This window comes from Prionailurus viverrinus, chromosome B4 (genome assembly GCF_022837055.1).
Source record: "Prionailurus viverrinus isolate Anna chromosome B4, UM_Priviv_1.0, whole genome shotgun sequence".
Lineage (NCBI taxonomy): Eukaryota > Metazoa > Chordata > Mammalia > Carnivora > Felidae > Prionailurus > Prionailurus viverrinus.
This window is the reverse complement of record NC_062567.1, coordinates 74,825,548-74,842,924: the sequence shown is the minus strand read 5'-3', so window position 1 is coordinate 74,842,924 and position 17,377 is coordinate 74,825,548. Positions and strand designations below refer to the sequence as shown.

General features: G+C 48.3%; 1 protein-coding gene across 4 annotated transcripts; it reads left to right on the top strand.

Moving 5' to 3' along the window:
- The first annotated feature begins 750 nt into the window (after window positions 1-750).
- On the top strand, window positions 751-16,938 carry CSRNP2 (cysteine and serine rich nuclear protein 2). 4 transcript variants are annotated; one of them, XM_047866192.1, is made up of 5 exons: window positions 751-1,018; window positions 5,815-6,051; window positions 7,773-8,032; window positions 11,547-11,843; window positions 13,654-16,938. In XM_047866192.1, exons 2-5 carry the CDS (start codon window positions 5,901-5,903, stop codon window positions 14,575-14,577), a joined length of 1,632 nt encoding a protein of 543 aa, XP_047722148.1. In that variant the 5' UTR covers window positions 751-1,018; window positions 5,815-5,900; the 3' UTR covers window positions 14,578-16,938. The 4 variants fall into 4 exon arrangements, with proteins under 4 accessions (XP_047722148.1, XP_047722150.1, XP_047722152.1 ...); XM_047866194.1 differs by having other exon boundaries at window positions 4,924-6,051; XM_047866196.1 differs by having other exon boundaries at window positions 1,007-1,127.
- The last annotated feature ends 439 nt before the right edge of the window (window positions 16,939-17,377 follow it).

Below are 17,377 nucleotides of genomic sequence, written 5' to 3'. Positions count from 1 at the left end.
TGGTCCAGGGTAGTTAAAGCAGAGTACAGGAGGGGAAACGTAGAAGGAAACAAGATGACAGGATGGAGGGGAGGTTGGTAGGAAGAGAGGATGTTATCTATATCTTGTACGGCCTTAGAAGTCAAAGAGACATACATAACGTCTATTCTGAGTGAGATCGGAAACCAGAGTGTCCGTGGCAAATGACATATAACTTGACTTCTGGGTTTTCGTTTTCCCCATCTTAAAAATGAATTGCAAAGTTGTGAAGATCAGAGACCATGTAGGAATACTTTTGACATAAAACACTTAAATCAACCAGTCAATACGTATTGCAGTACTCAATACATTGCATTTTCTTCTCCATACCTTGGGTAGGCTGCAGCATGTCATGCTGCTTAAGACTAAGCTCCCATGAGTGCGCATAAGGGGAATTATGTTCTTTAGGCATAGGAGAGTGGTCCTGGAGAAAGAAAAAGCGGAGCTTTAGATGGAGATTCGTTTAGTCATTGAAGATCTGTAGCTGAGCTTGTCCCTCTTCCTGTTTAAAAGGCTGCAGCGGCGCCCAACTCGCTCTCCCAGGGTCCACTGCAGCAGAGACACCGCCTCCAAAGCCTGTTTGCCGGCGACTTTCGGCTCTGTGCCTGTCGCCGCCTTCAACTCCCGGCATGCCGCGGGCGTGGGGCCGACACGTAGACTCCATTTCCCAGCATGCCCCGGGGCTCGGTCAGGACGTGCCGGCGCCTATAAGAGCCAGAGCGCTGCGGCCGGAGCCTATTGTTAGCCGGAGCCGGGGCGGTTCTGGGCGTCTGCTACCGGGGGCGCCTGAGTTTGCTGGAGCCGCCCGCCCTCCGCCGCCTGCCGGCCGACCTGCCCACCCGCCCTCCCTCCCAGCCCTGCCGCCCTGGGAACTCCCCGACCGTCGCCGCGGGCCCGGGACTCGCTATCTCCTCTCTCCTTCCCACCCGGGCTAGGGCGGCGGCGGCGGCAGCGGGGGCGGCAGAGACCATCACGGGAGGAGGCAGCTGCGGCGGGGCCGGTAATGGGCCTGGGGGTGCGGGGCGGAGGGTGCCGCCTCGTCCTTTCTCGGGATCGGCCCTCGGGCGGCTGTGGAGGAGTGGTCAACCCAGAGCTGCGCGGATGGAGGGGTCAGAAATGAGGGAGGCTCGGACGGGAGCGGTCGGGGGGCGGGGAGCCAGGGCGCCGCTGGGAAGGGAAGGAGTCGGGAGAGGCGTGGGAGCTAGGGGCACGGAGGACGCGGGCCCGAACTGCGGGGGCAGCTCGGGGGAGACCGATGGGCGGCTTGGAAGCTGGCAGGATTGCGGATGAGGGTTGAGTTCGGAATGGAGTGGAGATGATGTAGGATGGAGGGAAGTGAAGGAAGGGGAGGGCGAATAGAGGAAAATGTGGGAGGAGTGGTTGGGAATTTGTGAGTAGCAGGCAGGAAGGGATGAGGAAGGCTGGGCAGGGGCTGCAGACGATTGGAATGAGCGGGAAGGTTAGCAGGAATCAGAGAAATGGGTTGGGAGCTGAAGGGTTCAGCAGGGGTGTCCATTAAAGGGAACTGATGCCTTGACATGCCCTTTCAGCTCAGGTTCCTGATGTCTCCCATTTTTCTGGCGTTGTGGGGGAAAACGAAAGCATCACTTACCCTGGTTGCTAGCTCGATCGTTTTTTCACAGGCCCAAACACGCAGCTGACTGCCATCCATCCCTTTTAGTGCCATGGTCTTGATTTATTTTTTTTGAAGGGGTTAGAGTGGCAGCGTGACACGCAAACCGTTCTTCAATATGAAATGTTGGAAGTTATCCCCGAGAGACACAGTGTCCTCTTGTCCTGCAGTTTTCAGTTTAAGGGAAACCCATAGTTGATTCACATTTGCATTTTCTTCACTGACTTTACATCTTGCTAATTTCCAAAGCCAGGAGGATGTTGGTGTGTGCCAGAGTTATCAATGACTGGATATCCTTGAGGGTTAGTGGTTCCTGCAGCATCACGTTCCTCATCTCCCACAAAGATCTTGTGTCCCGCATACGATGGTAGTTTAGACATGGAAAGCCAAATCCTAACCTTGTGTCAGTGAATGGGGGGGGGGGGGGGGGGAGGGTTGGAGGGACGCTTCCTTAAAATACCTAGTTTAAACAGTATGTTTGCACTTAAGCACTTTATATGTTCATAATCCTGGTAATCACAAGGACACATGGATCCAAGGAATTGATAGTATTTGAGAATCAGCTGCAATATCTTGTAAAAGGAGAAACAGGGTCGGTCGTCTTACTCAGGTTTATCCTAACAATTAGCAGCAAGCCTTCCTTCCTCTAACCCAGCTATGGAAGATAACCGTGACGATCTTACCAGAGATTTTTGTCTCTTGACCTTTAGTAGAAGGTTGGGTTCCAGTGGAGTGGGGAGGCTTTCTCCCATGAGATATGCCTTGTCTCGTCATTTTATACTCATTTAAGAGAGAGGCCTTTGTTACCTAAACTTGGCGAATATACTCTGAACCCACAAAATTATTTCTGGACAGTCCCTCTTTTGCTAGTCTCACATAAGCTGTTTTGGTTTTGGGGGGAGTGATAGGAATCCTACAGACGTGAAAAGGCTTAGATCTAGTACTAAAATGCACATATGCTGTAGATCTTTATTTGGTGCTAGCTTAATATCTTCTATATACTCTGGATATGAGTTATTTCATATACCTTTGAGAAATACTCAGACACACTTGAGAAAAGACCATAAGGCAGAAGTATGTAGCCAGAAAGTATCAGCTGACCTTTCATTTCACTGTCATTAAAAAGCTTTTATAGAGGTTTGCATTGTTTTCTCCAAAAGCATTTGTTGTTTGAGTTGGTCATTTTGACAGTTAACTGTCAGTTATGACCTGCATTTCCAGTCTCACCTTCATTATTTCTGTCTGGGTTTAAGTGCTTGGAGTGTAACTTACAAGTGTTTCTCTTCAACACAGGCATTGATCCTTTGCCAATGAATGGTTGAGAGAGGTGGGCATGACTGATTTCTAATTGTGGTTTGAAAAGAGGTTGATTTGATGAACTGGAAAGTGTGGAACCTATTCTAGTTGCTTCTGTTGCAAAGAAAGGTCTCTTCAGGCCACTGTGGGAAGTGGATGGGAGGTTTGTTCTTGATGCCCAGGGAGTATCTTTGCCTGACAAGTCGAGTTCACACCAGAGTTGGGTAAGGAAGGCTGGGTTGAAATTTAAATTTCTATTGGTTGTCAGGACAGAGTTGATGGATTTTGTGTGTATGTGTATGTATATGTATATGTATATATGTGTGTGTGTGTGTGTGTGTGTGTGTGTGTGTATACAAATATATGTATAAAATGGAGTGAAAAAGTGACGCAAACAGATCCTGGGTAGCGTTAGGAGAGCTAAATCAGTACGTACATTATTTACACATAGAGCCGTAGGTTCAGATTATTCTCCGGCGTTTTAAGGAAAATATCTTTCTCCTAGGTTTCACATCCTTTCTTTCTTCCCCCCCCCCCCCACCTCTTTCTTACCTGCCTTTTACGATTGCCCAGAAGCCGCTCTTCCAGAAGTGGAAGTGGGGAAGACCTAGAAAAAGGGGCGAAGGAGAATGGAACAAGTAGCCAGCAGTCCTCGCTGCACCAGAGGAAGTGTTACCCCTGAGGGCAGCTGGGTTAAGGCAGCGAGAATTTTAATCATAAAGATGATTTTGGACCAAACCCAAACTCATGCAGGGCATGAAGAGAAATATTCAAAGGGAGCCCACAATACTGGAAGCAAAGGGACACGGGAGGAAAGACCAGGAGCGCACAGTTTGCTTCCAGTCAGAGATCCCCTCATGCTTCCGGGCTGAGGAAAAGGCCACCTTCCCGGTAGCAACACTAAAGATACCAGTTAAAACCGAAGCTGGACTGAGGCCCTTTCTCAAAAGAGCAGACTTTCAGCTCAGTCTGAGTTTTTATGTGGTTGATAAGATTTTTAAGTGGGGAAGAAAAAAAGTCGGTTCAGTGGTCAACGGTATTCTTTCTCTCTCTCTTTTTTTTTTTTAAACATCACCCACACAAATTCTCAGTCGGAAAGATTACCTCCCCATGTCGAATGCAAGGAAGAAATTTCTTAGTTAATAGGTATCTTTAAACCCAGCTGAAATCTTAGCCCATTAAAGAGTCCTTGGCGCTCTCCATTCTTAATATGTACGAGGAACGTGACCTCTGATGGTAAGATCAGTAGCCCGAAGAACAGAATCGATACTTTGGGCTCCTTTTTGAATTTCATTACAATTCTTAGCAAGCACTTGGTTATTTTTTTTTCCTCCTGGCCAAGTGTATTTCAGGAATGTGCTTGTCTAGACCTATGATGGCTGAGGTTTCCTAGGTGCATCTTGTGACTTGAATACAGAATTTTGATGAGATCTGCATAGAGAGATCAGGAAATCTCTTCGCTAAAGTACTCATTAGGTCTGGTTGACTAAGTAGAGCTGATCCAGGAGCAGGCAAATTGCTTCCGAGAGACTCAGTCCAGAAAAACAGCTCTGTAGCAGACAGCTTTTGACACCACAGTATATTCTGGGTAGCTGCTCTGCAGTAATGCAGCCCTGTCTTTCTGGGCAGTGTTGTTATTCCTGCTGCATAATTAGCAACTAGTGAGATCATAGTCTGGGGAGATTCTGGCATTACTGAGGCAAAGCAGGGAGGCTTCGTATCGTCACATGTGGCTCCGGCTCTGACAGCATTTCTGTTTCGAGCAGATTCATATTCTTGGGAACTTAGGTCCAAAGATGGAGAAGGAGAGAGATCTGTACCTGGGAAATGGACTATCCCTCGTGTGGCACGTTGAAAACACTGCCTGCCGTATTGACTTTACCAGAGTCAATTGTCACTTCTCTTGCTATTTGTTTTCCCCTCGCTGGTTTCTTTACAGGGGGCTAAGATTGTAAAGCTAAGTTTTCCTCGCACAGGGGATGATGACAGACCGGCCGAGCCCTATTTTATGGAGCTATATGAGATCGGAAAAGCTTCTGGGTTTCGAAGGCAGTGCAGATTCTAATCTTCAGTCCATTCTTTACAACCACATTTGATCTTTGTAGGAGGCCGGTGAGAATCTTCACCCTTGTGAAGATCTAGGTAAAGTGTTTCCCTGGCTTCTGATACACTGTGAAATTTGGGGCCGAGAGCAGTGTTTCCCAATGTGCGAGCCAAGGCTCATTTGCCCCCTGAGATTCTTCCATAATCGGGTGTGTGGAACACTGCACTAGCTGTGGGCTCTCACGCTTCACCGTGCTCGTTGGCATAGTCAAGGCCTTCAAGCTACCCTCTCATAGCGCTTTTCTAAACTGTTTGGACACGGCAGTCCTATTTCCACGTAAGGCTATTAATATCCGTGGAACTAGTTTATTTAATATACACACTTTGGGAAACGCCAGGCCAAATTTTCCCTAGGAGAAATAATTGGCTCTCGTTTAGGTTTAGGCACAGCCTAATTCTGCCTTTGATCTCCAGTCCCTCCTCCTGGCCCCTTGGGAGAGCTCTCCCGTGTGAGCACAAGAGCAGCTACCGTTATCCCCGGGCTAGTGAAACCCAGAGCCCAGCTGGCGTGGAACCAAAGGCCTTCACTCTGCTGGGAAGGGTGCTGCTGTTACTCATCTCATTATTCTAAGAGTGACTGGGACTGAAGGGAAACATAAGTAGGAGAATGTTGGCCAGAATAGGTAGAGAAATGACCTAGTCGCAAGAGACCAGACATCAGTGCTAGCTCAGGGACTTTCTTCATTTGGAGAGCCGCGTGTATAGACTTGGGAGGGAGGTCTGTCTCAGGACAGGAGTGCTGATTCCTCTTTTCCCCTGGGCAGAATCCTAATGCGCCCGGCTGACTGGTGGTGAGCAGGGGCTTTGGGGCCAACGCCGTGGGCTCCCCAAGGAAACCCCTTTGAAACCAATGGATGCATTCACGGGCTCGGGTCTCAAGAGGAAGTTTGATGATGTGGATGTGGGCTCATCAGTTTCCAACTCCGATGATGAGATCTCCAGCAGTGACAGTGCTGACAGCTGTGACAGTCTCAATCCTCCTACAACTGCCAGCTTCACGCGTGAGTGAGCCCCTCTACCCCCCACCTGCACCCACAGCCCCCCAAGCATCAGAGCCCATTGAAGTCCTTGCGACTGCTTCTTCTGTCCAGCTTGGGGATTTTCCCTTAACCATAATCTTCCTACTCTTAGCCCAACCTCGCTCTTTGGAGGACTTCACTGCTCTAATATCATAGGCTTAGGTCTGACTTCCTCTAGCTGATTTTCCTTATGCCATGTTTTATAGGTTCTCAGGAACCTATGGGCCGAATTAAATTGAAGAAGTCCAGGATACTACCCTTGCCCACCCGAGTTCCACACAATTGTAGCACTAGTAGGACATAAATGCTTACTGTCTGGACAACTGGGGAAACTCCAGATTTCTTAATTCTTTTTTTTTTTTTAATTGTTTAAAATGTTTGTTTTTGAGAGAGAGAGAGAGAGAGAGAGAGAGAGAGAGAGTGTGAGTGGGGGAGGGGCAGAGAGAGAGGGAAACACAGAATCCGGAACAGGATACAGGCTCTGAGCTGTGAGCACAGAGCCCGATGTGGGACTTGAACCCACGGACCGTGAGATCGTGACCTGAGCCGAAATCGGCCGCTTAACTAACTGAGCCACCCAAGCATCCCCACATTTCTTAATTCTTATAGCTCAATTAATTTCTTGGAAAGAACTTCCACATGAGAGTGGGAGAGGGACAGAGGAAGAGGGAGAGAGAGAATCCTAAGCAGGCTCCGTGCCTAGTGCAGAGTCCCACGCTGGGCTTGATCTCACAACCATCTGGTCATGACCTGAGCAGAAATCAAGAGTCCAACACTTAACTGACTGGGCCACTCAGGTGCCCCAGAACTTCTGATTCTGTAGATCAGAGGTTGCCTATGGACCAAATCTGGCCCGCTGCCTGTTTTTGTAAATAAAGTTTTATTGGAATACAGCCACACACGTTGTAATTGATGTCATGCTACAGTGGCAGAGTTGAGTAGTTGCAGCAGAGTTGCAAAGCCTAAAGTATTTACTATCTGGCCCTTTAAAGAAATACAGCATCCTCTGCTATAGATTTTACACACTGTCCAATAGAATTTTCTCTTATGATAGAAACGGTCTAGGGGTACTAGGTGTCTCAGTCATTTGAGTGTCTGACTCTTGATTTTGGCTCAGGTCATGATCCTGGCATTGTGGGATCCAGCCCTATGTTGGGCTCCATGTTGAGTGTGGAGCCTGCTTGGGATTCTCTCTCTCCCTCTGCCCCTCTCCCCCACTTACACTCTCTTTCTTAAAAAAAAAAAAGTTTTACATCTGCACTGTCCAGTATGATAGCCATCAGCCGTACGTAGCTGTGAGCACTTGAGATGTGATTAGTGTAATTGAAGAGCTGAATTTTAAATTTTATTTTGAGTAACTGAAATTTAAATCGCCACAGGTGGTTACTTGCTGCCATACTGAGTGAAGCTATATAGATTGTTACATCCTGAAAAGATGGCCTAGATGTCCTCTTCCCAGCTGATGTCCAAAATTAGATGTTGTGGTCATCTGTGTGGGTAAAGTCAGTCTGGAGGCAGTGGTTCGGACCAGCTGATGTTCAAGGCCCCTCCCAACTGTGCATTTATGATGTGACAATCAGAAGTTTCCCAAGGTTCAGAGAGCACTTTGGACAACAGTTGAGAGCCTAGTTGAATGAGAAAGAACGAGACCGCCAGGCAGGCCGTTCCTGGGTTAGTAACACTGCTCTGTGCTCCCTTCTCAGCCACATCCATCCTCAAGCGGCAGAAGCAGCTGCGGAGGAAGAATGTGCGCTTTGACCAGGTGACCGTTTACTACTTTGCCCGACGCCAAGGCTTCACGAGTGTGCCCAGCCAGGGTGGGAGCTCTCTGGGCATGGCCCAGCGCCATAACTCCGTGCGCAGCTACACGCTCTGTGAGTTTGCTCAGGAGCAGGAGGTGAACCATCGGGAGATTCTTCGTGAACACCTGAAGGAGGAGAAGCTCCATGCCAAGAAGATGAAGGTGCCTAAGGGGTCTGGGATCTGGTATTTAACCGCGTTCCGAGATAAAATGGAAAACCATCTGGGTCTCTGGATTCTTTATTTATTTGTTTTAAATTTGCCGCCCTCGGCACGTAGAAATTCCAGATCTTTTTAACGAGACATCCCAGATTTGGAATCCGATCTCAGTCTGAGACACCATTGTTCTGGTCTCTGGCGGGGAGTCTACACAGGGTAGCAAAATGGCTTCCCTAGAATTCCCTACCCTCAGCAGATTTTTAAAAAGCTTAAAATGTGAATATCTACAAACATTCGAGTCTGCCACCCTTGGAATCTGAGGAAGCACAGTGTTTCAGTTTCTTGTCAAATGATCGTCTGTTGTCCCAATGCCCAGAACGGGTTTTAGATCCTTTACGTTCTCTGATAGGACCCCGCTGTTTCTATAACCCCCGTCACCTCGAGGTGATAGTCTTTTATGTGTAAATGACAGTGTAGCCAAATAGTTCTTTCTCTGTGGATGGTCCCGGGCCTGCCGCTGAGGCCGCGCCAGCTCTCGCAGTGTAGGAGAGCAGCGCTGAAAGAAGACCCGTCTCTCGCAGGTTGGCTCTTCACAGCTACCCGTTTGCTTTCAGCACTGCCTGGCACTCCACAGCCGTGGTTTCCACCAGGCCGCAAAAAGGTCCCCCCGAGTTCCTAGTTCCAAACTTGGAGAACACTGCTTCTGGCCCGGCCAGGTTTCTTGTGGGCCCGAAGCCTGCTGACCCATATTAAGCAGGTGGCTGCGTTATTTCCAGGGCTGCGGGTGACCCCCTGATGAGTCACAGCAGATTGTGGTGTGGTCGGAGAACTGACGGCAGGGGATGTGGACTAATGATATCCCTTTCCCCCTGTGAGAGCCGTGTCTCCTTCCCTCAGTCTACTCCCAAAGCCTTACACCTGTTTTTCTAACTGGAATGACATTGAGGCGTCCCTTTCTTGTGTCTGAGGAATTCTGTCACTGACCCTATCACCTTCCTGCTGCTATAGCAACGGCTGGGGAAATAAACACTGTTCTCGTCATTTGCGACGAAGGCTTTCTTCCCTTTCCGTAGAAGAAACCCGTCTCCTAAATCCGGTAGAGGCATAGCCTGTCACAGCAGGATTCCATCCTGTTCTGTGGCCCCCCCTTGCAGGATGTCTAGGGACAGAGCTCAGCAAACTCCAGGCTGGCAGAGGATTCCTCCTTATTAGCAGACTTCGCGAACAGCAGCACTGGTGGCAGCTGGTACATCTTTCTGTGTCAAGAGAAAACCCTGCCTTTGCCCTCCCCAGGTCCAGTTTGCTCTTAGAAAGTTTTCCTATCTTTATTTAGCGCTCTACAGGGGAGACTGTTGATCTCAAAGATACATCTTTTGCATGGCCCATGTGCCATCTGATATTTTTTCCTTTTAGGCTGCCAACAAAAACAAAAAAACTGCTGGTGCTCTGTAGCTTTGATTATATATAATTTTTCTAATATTTTCATTAAAAAATTTTAAATTTATTTTGAGAGTGCATGCGCACGCGTGCGCACACATACACACACACACACACACACACACACACACACACACACACACACGTGGGGAAGGGGCAGAGAGAGAGGCCCAAGCAGCCTCCATGAAGTCGGTGCACAGAGCCCGACATGGGGCTGGAACCCATGAAACCATCAGATCATGACTTGAGCCAAAGTCAGATGCGCAACCAACTGAGCCACCCAGGTGCCCCAGTTATTTTTCTTTTTAATTTTGGCCTTTCATTCCTTTGGAGTACCTTATTATGGGTAGTATGAATTGGGAATCTAACTTTTTTTTTTTTCCCCAAAAGAATATCCAGTTGTCCCAATACCATTTAATGCCAGAGGACTCTTCTCACTTGATTTGAAATGCCACCTCTGTCGTGTTACATCCTTACATTTGTGTGGGTTTCTTTCTATTGCATCTCTAGCTTCTTTCCCTTGAGAGGACAGCGGGAGGGAGGGTGATGAGGAGGAAGCCATCCCCAGTGAAATAGGCAGGGGAGATCCCAAGGTCTGCAGAAAGGCCCCTCATCGTTGGTCTCCCTGCTACAGAAATAACAGACCGGGAAACCCCCAGAAGCACCACTGTATTTGTCTCCTCTGTCCCACCTTCCCACAAACAAACACAACAGGTGTGGAGCTTATTAGCCAGCCCTATTGCATCACGTCCCCCAGGAGCTGTTCCTTTACCAGCACCAATCTGTGGCTGTCTGATGAAGTAAGCCACCCCCTCCAGTAGCTTGGCTCTCATCCTGCTAGTAGCTTCCAGAGCTCTGGAGATGATGAGGTCTCATTTTCTTCACTCGAATTCTCTAGTGAGTTTTCAAAACTCATTCAGCCAGCTTGTCTTCACACTGTCCTTCCACTAAGACTCCCTTTTCTGGCTGGCTATCCTTCTTAGCCCAGAGAACCCAGATTTCTGCCTGTAGATGGTACCTTAGTGCTATATAAGCCACCCTGCCTCACATACTGCTTTTCTTTGAAATCAAATAAAAAAGTATCAGGAGAAAGAATATGTTCTAGACTGTGGGCCGGAAGTGAGAGCTTTCTTTGGTAGCCATTAACAACTTGCTCCTTTTTTTTCCTCCTCCCAATGAAATGAAGCTCTTCTGTATATGTAGATCGTTGTTGACACTGTGAAGATTTAGGCTCATTGACAAAGACCCGGTGGCCTTGTACTACACTTGAGTGTAGTCTTCTTCCCAGAATGTGGTTTTGGGTCCTTTGGGGGTACATATTGAAGGGTGTTTTGCAACGTTCTCTATCCATCCAAGGAATATCTAGCCATTGATAGACCTTCTCCTCCCTGTGTTAGAAGGCAAGTTAGGTGAAGTTAAGGGACACAAGTCTGGGAATGGAGAATATATTCGTGGAAGAATATTATCTTCTAGGAGGGAGGATGAGACACAGGTTTTGAGAAACTTTGATCTACCAAGGTGATACCCGGTGTCGACAGACAGGAAGGTGTTAGAACTACAGAGCTACATAAGGCTTCCTGCGTTCCTGCTCTAGGTTTATTCTCTTAAACTATCCAATATGGTAGCCGCTAGCCACACATGGCTATTTTTTTTTTTTTTAAGTTTATTTTTGGGAGAGAGATAAGAAGCACAAGCGGGGGAGGGGCAGAGAGAAGGAGAGCGAAAATCCCAAGCAAGCCCCCCACCATCGACGCAGAGCTCAGCGCGGGGCTTGAACTCGTGCACTGTGAGATCATGACCTGAGCCGAGACCAAGAGTCGGCCGCTTAACCGACCGTGCCACCCAGGCGCCCCATGTGGCTCTTTATACTACACTCGATTAAAGTGAAATGAAATGAAAACGTTCAGCTTCTCATTTGCACTAGCCGCATTTCCAGTGCTCAGTAGCCACACGTGCTATGAGCAGCATGGCCATTTCCATCATCGCACCAGGTTCAGTTGGACTGTGCTGCTCTAGACACCCGCTGTGAGGAGGTGCCTGCAAATACTCGAGGCTAACCTGTCCTCCCTGTCTCCTGGCAGCTGACCAAGAATGGGACGGTGGAGTCAGTGGAGGCCGACGGCCTGACCCTGGATGATGTTTCAGATGAAGATATTGACGTGGAAAACGTGGAGGTGGATGATTACTTCTTCCTGCAGCCCCTGCCCACCAAGCGGCGCCGAGCCTTGCTGAGGGCTTCGGGGGTCCACCGCATCGATGCCGAAGAGAAACAGGAGCTTAGAGCCATCCGCCTGTCACGGGAAGAGTGTGGTTGCGACTGTCGCCTGTACTGTGACCCAGAAGCCTGTGCCTGTAGTCAGGCTGGGATTAAATGCCAGGTGAGTCCAAGTCGGCCTGAGAGAGCATATCTACTCTAGAGTCTGGGGGACGTGATGCGGGTACCCATGAACACGGGAGGCCGCCCGTCACCCGTGGGTGGATTCCCCGTGAGTGTGGACACTCCATAGCTCCATAACCCTCCTCCATCAAGGAGAAAACCAAGCACGGCAGGATTCCTAGGCTATGGAGATAGCAGTTACCTTTTCTGTGTTTCTCACCTCAGAGGTGATGAAGAGGCAGCTGTCCGCAAATGGGGGAACAGGGAACAGGGGTTAGTAAGTTTACCATTAGTAGCTATTCCTTAAATATGGATTTCGTGAGATAAAAGGAAGCAGAGAGCTGAGTTAGGCCTTTAGACTTTATCTTCACTCACAGGACCTCTACCCCGATTTTGTAAAACTCAAAGTAATTCTCAGATCCTGTAATTTAGGATCAAACTTGGCCTGGCAGAGGTTAAGTCCAGGATCTTAAGTTCAGGATCTTTTTTTTTTTTTTTTTTTTTTAGTTTCTAAAATTAAAAAAAAAAAATTATTTATTTTGAGAGAGAGAACAAGTGAGATAGGGGCAGAGAGAGAGGGGGACAGGATCCAAAGCAGGCTCTGTGCTGACAGCCAAGAGTCCCATGTGGGGTTTGAACTCCAGAACTATGAGATCACGAAGTCAGACGCTTAACCAACTGAGCCACCCAGGCACCCCTTAGGTCCAGGATCTTAAAAGATAGAAGACCTCATTCCCCACCTGGCCTTCTGACAAGGGACAGGTTAGAAGGCCTAGCCCAACTGAAAAGAGTAATACCATCCCAGAGGATGAAATCTACCTGGAACTTGTAGGATGTGGGTGCTGAGTCCTTCTGGTTGAATGGATCCTAACGAACCTTTTGTTTAATTTTAGGCAGGTAATAGCTCTAGCTGATCTGGCCAAATACTGCTTTTCAGAGTGAAGTCCCATAATATATCATTCTGTTTTACAGTCCTGAGAATAGTCCTAAGAATTGGACTGTTCTTAAGACTGGAATGGAGAGTTCTAGAAGTTGATATCATAGGAAGACATTGTGTGTTTGTACATATTTGCTGATGTTATTTTATTTTTGGTGGCGGGGGGGTGCTTTTTTCCTTTTTGGGATCCAATAAGGAGGTAGAGTAGATCCCTTTTCCACATATTCCTGGTCTATAACTGTTTCAGAACTAAACTGGCCAACCATCAGGGAAAAATGAAGCAGGCAGTGAAAAGCTGGCCATTATTTTGTTGGAACTGTCACGATAGCACCTTAGCAAACTAAGGCACTTTCTCTAGTTTCCCTGGAATGTATCGATTGCTTTGGACCAGCTAGATCTACTTCCTTTCCCACGCCTGTCGTTGCAGAAGGCACTAGGCTTGGGCCCCAGCCTTTGTCTTCTCGACACACCAGGTAAGTTCTGGGAAAGTCTGAGGCACAAAAATTTCTTCCACTCTGAGAACTGTCAGCATTCAGAGAGGTGGTCTCAGGACTTTTTAACTGGAAAGGCCCTTTGACGTGATTTTTGGCTACACTTTATTTGGAAGAGGAAACAAAGCCTTGGAGAGATACAGGACCTTCCCGAGGTCACAACTGCTAACTAATGGCTGTGCTGGAATCAGAACGCGAGTGGTCTGAAAACTACCACCTCATGCTCCTAGGTCACCACGTTGCACGTTACGCTTTGAATTAGTTGTTCCTCTTGTAAGAAGACCTCAAATCCCAGCTGCCCGCGTTTGCCAGCTGATGTCTCCTATCTCCGTTATTAAATCTGCTGGCCTCATCTTCCCTCAACCTCCTTGTCCCCTCCTCAGGTGGATCGCATGTCCTTTCCGTGCGGTTGTTCCCGGGATGGCTGCGGGAACATGGCGGGGCGCATTGAATTTAATCCGATCCGGGTCCGGACTCATTACCTCCACACCATCATGAAGCTGGAGCTGGAGAGCAAGCGGCAGGTGAGCCGCCCGCCAGCCCCGGACGAGGAGCCCTCACCCGCCGCTGGTTGCAGCCTGACGGGAGCCCAGGGCTCCGAGACACAGGACTTCCAGGAGTTCATTGCTGAGAACGAGACAGCGGTCATGCACCTGCAGAGTGCAGAGGAACTGGAGCGGCTCAAGGCAGAGGAAGACTCCAGCGGCTCTAGCGCCAGCCTGGACTCCAGCATCGAGAGCCTGGGCGTGTGCATCCTGGAGGAGCCTCTGGCCGTGCCCGAAGAGCTGTGCCCGGGCCTCACAGCCCCCATCCTCATCCAGGCTCAGCTGCCCCCGGGCTCCTCCGTCCTGTGTTTCGCCGAGAACTCAGACCACCCGGCCGCCTCGGCAGTGAACAGCCCGTCCTACTTGAACGGTGGGCCCCTGGTCTACTATCAGGTGGAGCAGAGGCCAGTCCTGGGGGTGAAAGGAGAGCCTAGCGCAGAAGACGTCCCGCCTTCTTTCCCCAAGGAGAAGGATCTGAATGTCTTCTCTCTCCCGGTTACCTCACTGGTGGCTTGTAGCCCCACAGACCCAGCTGCCCTGTGTAAGTCAGAAGTGGGGAAAGCGTCCACCCTAGAGGCGCTAGTGCCCGAAGGCTGTAACCCTGACGAGCCTGAGAGCGAAGACTTCCGCCCCTCTTGGTCCCCCTCGAGCCTCCCCTTCCGCACGGACCATGAAGAGGGCCGTGCGATGGAGAAAACCTCACAGCAGAGTGAGGACAGGCCCCCCGAAGATTCTTCCCTAGAACTCCCTCTGGCAGTGTGAGCTGGGGATGGAGATTCTGCCTCTGACCCATTCTCTATTTATTCCCTTATTTTATCTAACACCGTTTCAAAACAAAACTGTAGAAGCAGCTGCTACGCCCATGTTATTTTATTGGGGTCTTGGGGGGATGGGTGGGAAAGAATCGTTTGTACGAGTATTTTTTAAAGGGTAAACAGAACCAAGGAGACCGGTCCCAGCTGGATGTGGGGAGAGTCTCGGGGCAGAGGAGGCCGCACAGTGCTGAATACTGAGCTTTCTGGGCCGTTGGAACAAAGAACGAGGATCTCACAGGAGAAGCTGGGTAATTCGAGCAGCTATTCTTTATGTAGGGACCAGAACGCAATAATTTGAACAGCGTGGCAAAGCTCCCTTCTTTCCTGAGCTCCAGGTGGGGAAGAAGCTCAAGTTTTCTCATCGGTCACCCTGATACCCCACTTTGGTGCATAACGCAGTTGGAGTACCATCTGGCCAGATCTAGAGAGGAACGGGTAGAAGGGTCTCTGCTTCTGTAGAAAACCTCCAGAATTTAGAAAAACTTAACCTGCCTTCCCTGGCCCCCCGTTTGGTAAATTTTTAAGTTAATATTTGACACGTTTGGTGTCCTCCGACCTGTTCCCCACACTGGGGATTCCTGGTCTGTAACTTGAATTCTTTCTTTCACATGTTCTTAGGTACTAGAGTTAAACTTGCCTATTTGTCTCCCCCGCCCCCTTTCTTTTTCCCTTGAAGAGAAAGCTAGATTGGCTGGGGATGTGGCCTAAAGAGCCTGAGGCTTGTGCCTGTGTAATGCCGGCTCCGTCAGGCAGCTTCAGGCCGGGGCTCACACGTCCCACAGGAGGCATATATGGAGCATTGCCTGTGTCCGAAAGAGGCAGCAGGAAAAGGCTGCTGTCTGCAAAGAAGTGGACTTGATCTGTGCCATGCTTGCTTTTTCACCCAGGTTCCTCCCGCCCCGCTCTGGGAGGTTTGAGCTTTAAAGGAATGCAGGACGTGGCAATCTAAAGTCACCAACTAGTTTTTGTCCTTTTCTTTCTGTACTACCCTTGTGGTCCTTGGATATACAGGGTTAAGAGAGTTTTGCTATTCCAGTCCCCCCCGCCCTGACAACTGCAAATGTTTATTGGATCCCTCCAACTTGATACATAAAAATTGGAAGCCAAACGAATTCTTAATTGCTACACACAGCTCCCAGGTTCCAGAATGATATATTATGGGACCTTCCCACAGTTCTCTTTGCGTCCATTTTAAAATGGAGTCAGTAGGGAGCAAAAAACACTCTCCACTAGCATCCTTTACATCACACTTCACTTCTGGTATGGTTTATTGACCAAGAAAGAACAAGTGGAAAACTGTTTGCTTTTGGTGGGGAGAGAACTCTTCCTACTTACCTTGCTCACATAGCCTTTTCTTGTGGGACGTGAACGCACTCTTTATGTATGTCACAGCAACATTTCACCTAGAAAATCTCTAAACTGAGCCTGTGAGGCCTTGTACTTAAACGGATACGTCTTTTAACCCAGTCTGCCTCTCCAGTTCATTCCTGGTTTTGCTTGGTTTTACATTTGGAGGGGAGTTCTTCAGTACAAGACCTTGTCCCTCCCCATCCTCTAGCCTCACAAGAGAGTCTTAAGCACCCGAGATGTAGACACTATCCCAAGCCAAGCCACACTCCCCCACGATCGGCCATCCCCTTGAATAGAAGGCTGAAGCTTAAACTGCAAACTTTCTTCCTGAAAGCTTATATTGGGAGGGGAGCGTGGGCTCTAAACATTCCCTCCTTAGGAAGGCTCCAGCCTCACCTTTGGAAGTGGATTCCACCTGCTTGGTAAGAGACACTTTAGCCTTTGGGGTCAAGCCAAGAATTGGAATCTCATTATTAAACTCATTGCCAGCCCCCAAGAGATTTGATTTTTCTGAAAAACTAGTTTCTTAATCCAAGTCCGTCCCTCCAGGAACAACACTTCTGGCTCCCGCCGATCCCGAGTTTTTAAATGCTGAAATATTAACACTGAGCATTAACTGTCTTGTTAAGCAAAGGGCCTTTTCTACAACCTAGTCCATCTCGTTTCTGGTGCTACCTGAGCTGGATACAGTTCTCGCTCATGGTTGCTAGAAAAGCTAAGCCTAGGCCTCTGATCACAGGACCGTACGGCTTCAGTCCCACTCAGTCTAGGCCTAGATAAAAGAAATCTCTTATTACTGCAACTCTTAAGATTTTCCAGTTTCCTTTCTCATATACTGTACACAGGTAGTATTTTCAATGTGAATCCAAAGCTTGTCTGGTTCTCTGAAAACATTTTTTTTTTTTTTTTTTTTTTTTTTTTTTGCCTTTTAGGTCCTTTACATTGTGATAATGCTGTATTTAAAGAGAATATTTAAATGTAATATTAAAGAAATATTCAAAAGAATGGTGTGTTATTCTTTATCCTGGCAGGCCACAACTTAGTTACTTGTTAGACAAAGGGTGCTTCTCCAGCGTTGTATATAAAACCAATTAGGTCAGTTAGATATTAATGTTAACAACAGAAATGTTTTACGATGGAAAAACAGAACATTCTCTTTGGAGCATCAAGAACTTGACGTGCATCGTATGCCCTTATGCACCCAAGCTGGAGCACGCTTGATGCTCCCCTGTTGAAGCTTTTCCCTGTCTATAGTCTGTATCCTGGGGGCTCATCTGCTAATCCCGTTTTCTTTACAATCATATATATATAATCTTTACAGATTATGTATGTATCTATAATATATATAAAATTCTCTGTTCCTGGTTATTGCGTTAAAATTGAGCAGAGGATCAGTG

Excerpts from the sequence above, each read along its gene's own strand:
- CSRNP2 (XM_047866192.1), top strand. The coding sequence starts at position 5,901 with ATGGATGCATTCACGGGCTCGGGTCTCAAGAGGAAGTTTGATGATGTG. Across the intron at positions 6,052-7,772 it reads TACAACTGCCAGCTTCACGC|CCACATCCATCCTCAAGCGG; the intron begins GTGAGTGAGCCC and ends CTCCCTTCTCAG. Across the intron at positions 11,844-13,653 it reads AGGCTGGGATTAAATGCCAG|GTGGATCGCATGTCCTTTCC; the intron begins GTGAGTCCAAGT and ends TCCCCTCCTCAG.